This window comes from Thalassophryne amazonica, chromosome 11 (genome assembly GCF_902500255.1).
Source record: "Thalassophryne amazonica chromosome 11, fThaAma1.1, whole genome shotgun sequence".
Classification (NCBI taxonomy): domain Eukaryota; kingdom Metazoa; phylum Chordata; class Actinopteri; order Batrachoidiformes; family Batrachoididae; genus Thalassophryne; species Thalassophryne amazonica.
Window position 1 is genome coordinate 50668431 of NC_047113.1, and position 6747 is coordinate 50675177.

General features: G+C 38.0%; 1 protein-coding gene across 2 annotated transcripts in view; it reads left to right on the plus strand.

Moving 5' to 3' along the window:
• lnx2b (ligand of numb-protein X 2b) overlaps positions 1-6747 on the plus strand; it is a 54313-nt gene extending 47566 nt beyond the window's left edge. For both annotated transcript variants that reach the window (XM_034181614.1, XM_034181615.1), the window contains exons 9-10: positions 4956-5114; positions 5202-6747. In XM_034181614.1, coding sequence (XP_034037505.1) covers positions 4956-5114; positions 5202-5337 — 295 coding nt within the window. In that variant the 3' untranslated portion in view covers positions 5338-6747. The remainder of the gene's footprint in view (positions 1-4955; positions 5115-5201) is intronic.

Consider the following 6747-nt stretch of genomic DNA (forward strand, 5'->3'; position numbering starts at 1 on the left):
ACCTTCAACTGCACCACAGACTAAAACAGTTAAATGTGGTCTATTAAACATTAGGTCTCTCTCTTCTAAGTCCCTGTTGGTAAATGATATAATAATTGATCAACATATTGATTTATTCTGCCTAACAGAAACCTGGTTACAGCAGGATGAATATGTTAGTTTAAATGAGTCAACACCCCCGAGTCACACTAACTGTCAGAATGCTCGTAGCACGGGCCGGGGCGGAGGATTAGCAGCAATCTTCCATTCCAGCTTATTAATTAATCAAAAACCCAGACAGAGCTTTAATTCATTTGAAAGCTTGTCTCTTAGTCTTGTCCATCCAAATTGGAAGTCCCAAAAACCAGTTTTATTTGTTATTATCTATCGTCCACCTGGTCGTTACTGTGAGTTTCTCTGTGAATTTTCAGACCTTTTGTCTGACTTAGTGCTTAGCTCAGATAAGATAATTATAGTGGGCGATTTTAACATCCACACAGATGCTGAGAATGACAGCCTCAACACTGCATTTAATCTATTATTAGACTCTATTGGCTTTGCTCAAAAAGTAAATGAGTCCACCCACCACTTTAATCATATCTTAGATCTTGTTCTGACTTATGGTATGGAAATAGAAGACTTAACAGTATTCCCTGAAAACTCCCTTCTGTCTGATCATTTCTTAATAACATTTACATTTACTCTGATGGACTACCCAGCAGTGGGGAATAAGTTTCATTACACTAGAAGTCTTTCAGAAAGCGCTGTAACTAGGTTTAAGGATATGATTCCTTCCTTATGTTCTCTAATGCCATATACCAACACAGTGCAGAGTAGCTACCTAAACTCTGTAAGGGAGATAGAGTATCTCGTCAATAGTTTTACATCCTCATTGAAGACAACTTTGGATGCTGTAGCTCCTCTGAAAAAGAGAGCTTTAAATCAGAAGTGTCTGACTCCGTGGTATAACTCACAAACTCGTAGCTTAAAGCAGATAACCCGTAAGTTGGAGAGGAAATGGCGTCTCACTAATTTAGAAGATCTTCACTTAGCCTGGAAAAAGAGTCTGTTGCTCTATAAAAAAAGCCCTCCGTAAAGCTAGGACATCTTTCTACTCATCACTAATTGAAGAAAATAAGAACAACCCCAGGTTTCTTTTCAGCACTGTAGCCAGGCTGACAAAGAGTCAGAGCTCTATTGAGCTGAGTATTCCATTAACTTTAACTAGTAATGACTTCATGACTTTCTTTGCTAACAAAATTTTAACTATTAGAGAAAAAATTACTCATAACCATCCCAAAGACATATCGTTATCTTTGGCTGCTTTCAGTGATGCCGGTATTTGGTTAGACTCTTTCTCTCCGATTGTTCTGTCTGAGTTATTTTCATTAGTTACTTCATCCAAACCATCAACATGTTTATTAGACCCCATTCCTACCAGGCTGCTCAAGGAAGCCCTACCATTATTTAATGCTTCGATCTTAAATATGATCAATCTATCTTTATTAGTTGGCTATGTACCACAGGCTTTTAAGGTGGCAGTAATTAAACCATTACTTAAAAAGCCATCACTTGACCCAGCTATCTTAGCTAATTATAGGCCAATCTCCAACCTTCCTTTTCTCTCAAAAATTCTTGAAAGGGTAGTTGTAAAACAGCTAACTGATCATCTGCAGAGGAATGGTCTATTTGAAGAGTTTCAGTCAGGTTTTAGAATTCATCATAGTACAGAAACAGCATTAGTGAAGGTTACAAATGATCTTCTTATGGCCTCAGACAGTGGACTCATCTCTGTGCTTGTTCTGTTAGACCTCAGTGCTGCTTTTGATACTGTTGACCATAAAATTTTATTACAGAGATTAGAGCATGCCATAGGTATTAAAGGCACTGCGCTGCAGTGGTTTGAATCATATTTGTCTAATAGATTACAATTTGTTCATGTAAATGGGGAATCTTCTTCACAGACTAAAGTTAATTATGGAGTTCCACAAGGTTCTGTGCTAGGACCAATTTTATTCACTTTATACATGCTTCCCTTAGGCAGTATTATTAGACAGCATTGCTTAAATTTTCATTGTTACGCAGATGATACCCAGCTTTATCTATCCATGAAGCCAGAGGACACACACCAATTAGCTAAACTGCAGGATTGTCTTACAGACATAAAGACATGGATGACCTCTAATTTCCTGCTTTTAAACTGAGATAAAACTGAAGTTATTGTACTTGGCCCCACAAATCTTAGAAACATGGTGTCTAACCAGATCCTTACTCTGGATGGCATTACCCTGACCTCTAGTAATACTGTGAGAAATCTTGGAGTCATTTTTGATCAGGATATGTCATTCAAAGCGCATATTAAACAAATATGTAGGACTGCTTTTTTGCATTTACGCAATATCTCTAAAATCAGAAAGGTCTTGTCTCAGAGTGATGCTGAAAAACTAATTCATGCAATTATTTCCTCTAGGCTGGACTATTGTAATTCATTATTATCAGGTTGTCCTAAAAGTTCCCTAAAAAGCCTTCAGTTAATTCAAAATGCTGCAGCTAGAGTACTGACGGGGACTAGAAGGAGAGAGCATATCTCACCCATATTGGCCTCTCTTCATTGGCTTCCTGTTAATTCTAGAATAGAATTTAAAATTCTTCTTCTTACTTATAAGGTTTTGAATAATCAGGTCCCATCTTATCTTAGGGACCTCGTAGTACCATGTCACCCCAATAGAGCGCTTCGCTCTCAGACTGCAGGCTTACTTGTAGTTCCTAGGGTTTGTAAGAGTAGAATGGGAGGCAGAGCCTTCAGCTTTCAGGCTCCTCTCCTGTGGAACCAGCTCCCAGTTCAGATCAGGGAGACAGACACCCTCTCTACTTTTAAGATTAGGCTTAAAACTTTCCTTTTTGCTAAAGCTTATAGTTAGGGGTGGATCAGGTGACCCTGAACCATCCCTTAGTTATGCTGCTATAGACGTAGACTGCTGGGGGGTTCCCATGATGCACTGTTTCTTTCTCTTTTTGCTCTGTATGCACCACTCTGCATTTAATCATTAGTGATCGATCTCTGCTCCCCTCCACAGCATGTCTTTTTCCTGGTTCTCTCCCTCAGCCCCAACCAGTCCCAGCAGAAGACTGCCCCTCCCTGAGCCTGGTTCTGCTGGAGGTTTCTTCCTGTTAAAAGGGAGTTTTTCCTTCCCACTGTAGCCAAGTGCTTGCTCACAGGGGGTCGTTTTGACCGTTGGGGTTTTACATAATTATTGTATGGCTTTGCCTTACAATATAAAGCGCCTTGGGGAAACTGTTTGTTGTGATTTGGCGCTATATAAAAAAATTGATTGATTGATTGATTACTAAACTCTCACGTAACATCAGCTTGATCTCTGATCACTCAAACTTTTCTCTATTCACATTTACTCTTTTACTATAAATGCATTGCTGAATAAAAAGACTCTCAGGGCACTTTGTTCACAGAAGCGTCATATGAGGTGAGGTTCTCACGAACAATGAGCCAGAGGATCATGATGCCTCTGAGACTAATCCTTTTTAACCTTTGACTTTTTCCACATGTCTGGAATCTGAGACTGAAGCTGATTTTATAAGCAACACATTCAGTGAATGAAATGCTGCATTCCTCAGGCTTTAACTGATTTTTGTAATGTTCAAAGAGGAAACTGTTTATCTTAACTGGATTTTCATCTCCAGTACAACTTAGTTTTGAGTTATATTAATAATATACGTTAATGTGTTTTATGTACAATGTGTGCATTGTTGTAAAAATAACCTGTATTAAAGATTCATACTGTACTTTTCAGATCATGTCGCCTTTTTAAACTAGTTTGACACCATCTACATGCTATTCCAGTACACTGAAATAGATATTGTGATTAATACTCCCAAGCAGAAGGTGGCAATAACTCACCATTAAGCTGGATGCAAACCACTGTATGCAAATCATTGTAAAATGAAGAGTATCTGAAAGTGAGAGATGTCCTGTGTCTTACAGAATAAGTAAATTGCAGAAATCATGTTTTCAAACTGAAAGATCACACTCAGAAATAAAAAGAGGGAATATAACTGTTAGATAATATCTGTGCTAATTCCTTATTCTACGTTAGTGATCAAGTATTTGCCTTTGTTATCTGTTTGGAGTTTTTGAAAGTGTAAATATGAGTTAAGTTTCACTTCCATCCTATGTGCAAGTGTCAGACACAGGGAGACCTCCCCCTGTTGGTGAGAGCCAGTAACATTAGAAATGTGAGACTAAACCACACCCACTGTGAAGTCCACATGGTATAAACAGTGTATGACTCATTTTAGGGGCCTTTCACAAGATGGACACTAACTGTGAGAGTCCCAGGCCTGGTTCTCATGTGACCTTTAATAAACTCAAAATGAGAAATATAATGGTTTGGTTCTTGGTAAGGGGCAGTAAATTACATAAAGAGCTGGGAGAAATTACATAACCTTTATACTGTAGTATGCAGTTTATGTAATAGGTTATGTATGGCAATTGTTTACACTGTGTAATAAAACAAGAATAGCAGCAGGTCAGCTAGACTAAGCTAATGCTATTATTTATTAAACAAATATTTTATAAAAGTGTACAAATGCTTCATTACATTGAAAAAAATGCAGTTATGAACCTATGATCGTCTGCTCAGTGGCCACAATAAGCAGTTTATGCTTGAATTATTTGTGCCTCATGCAGTAACATTAATTAGCCCATTAGCTTCTGCTTGCTAACATTGTGTTTGCATTATGAATAAATGCAATTTATAGACCAGTGCAACCTGTAAGTTTTTTTTTTTTTTTTTTTCTTTCCTACTTCATGACACATTTTTGGACATATGCAACTAATATTCCAGTCTAACTCATACGCCGGAAAATGTGATACATGTAAGTGCAATTGTACATCGGATGGAATGAAATGTAATGTATTGTGGAGTTCCTTTTTAACACCTCTGCTCATGTCATTTCAGTCACATGCACTGGTGCCGTGACATTGTGCTGCAAAAGACCAATAATGAAAGCTGGGGTTTCAGTATCGTCGGAGGTTATGAGGAAAGCCACGGCCAGCAGCCTTTCTTCATCAAAACAATTGTGCCTGGCACACCTGCCCACTTTGATGGACGCCTCAAGTAAGCCGGCCACACTTTGACTTTTGCAGTAAGATCTTTTGTCATCTTTCTAGTGCACATTTTCTTACAGTCCGTGGTGTATTTCAGGTGCGGTGATGAGATAGTGGCAGTAAATGGTGCCACGACTGTGGGAATGAACAACTCATCTCTCATTCCAATGCTCAAACTGCAGAAGAATAAAGTCACGCTGACTGTGGTGTCCTGGCCAGGAAGCCTTTTGTAGCAAAACACAGATGCTCATCATCTTTCTTTTGTCACACTCGTTTACACGTAAATACTGTACCCTCCTCACTTTGTCTTTGGTCAGTCACTGCGTCGTCTCACATATGTTGTTCAGTTAAAAGCATTTCATTGGTTCATTCATCGTCTGCATAGTGATAGTTTCCTTTGCAGCTACCGGTCTGTTTTAGTTACTCAAATGGATGACAACAAATTCATAGAAATCAAGCTTAAAATGACAATCAATGTATTACATTCTAAAGGTAAAATGAAAGGTTTTGTTTGTTTTTGGCACCATCTTCTTTGGTAGTTATGAGCTCTGATTCTAATTTTTAAAAACAGCATCCAAAAACGTAATTGTCAATACATTTTAGTTATAATTAAGAAATGCCAACAGATGTTCAGGTGTGCATTTTAATTTTTTCTTAATTACCCACCACAGTGGAGTTGAAATGAAAACAAGATGTGCTTGCAGTATAGACTTTCATCTTCAATTAAGGGGTTTTAACAAAAAAATATCACATTGACCATCATTTTTATACAGTCGATGCAGTTTCAGAGGCTATAAGTAATGGGGCAGACTGATTATCCGAGTAAATGGAAGCTGGTTAACTATAAAGCAAACAGCTACAGTATCCTTTTAGAGACATCACCTTTTTACAAACCTGGGATCACCAGGCTGCGTGCGGAAAACTAAGTCACCTGCGGTCATTTGGCCTATTTGCTGGAGATGACTGGAATATTATCCTGTGGTTCATCAACCTGCATTCCAGTTTAAGATTTTAAAACATCAGGGATCTCGGAAACCCAAACCTGTCCACCAAGCCTTTGAAACAATTGGTAGGATCTTTAAAAAAACAACAGAAAAACTAAGAATAACCTTTAGATTATTTAATTGGAATTACAGTACATTAGAACCACTCTGGTACTGGTTTCAGTAAACGTTAACATGAAACAAACTTTGACCCATTTAGAATACTGTTGACTTATAGAAAATTCATCTTACACCTTTTGTTTTAAAAACCATAAATCAGATTTAGGGCTATTAATTTACCAGTTTTCTATTTATTTTCACTGTAATAATTCGGACTGGATGATTTTGATGAGTGTTGCGTACACACTGAAGGACAAATGAGAATGTATACTTGTAAACTTGCCTTAACTGCCACTGTACCAATGATTTTCACCCTCATTGCTTCTTTTAATGTTTGTTGGGAAGTAGATTGCTAGACGTTACCTCACTCAAATTGTCAACACATTCCCAGTGGTCTTTGGCGTATCTGATACAAGAAACAATTCAGAACATTGCTTCCTGATTTGAATTCAAATGGGCAGTGGCTGTGAATATGTGAACGCTGGCCATTTGATCATGTTCAATAAAGGTGTAACAAATATGGTGGTGTGTCATCTCACA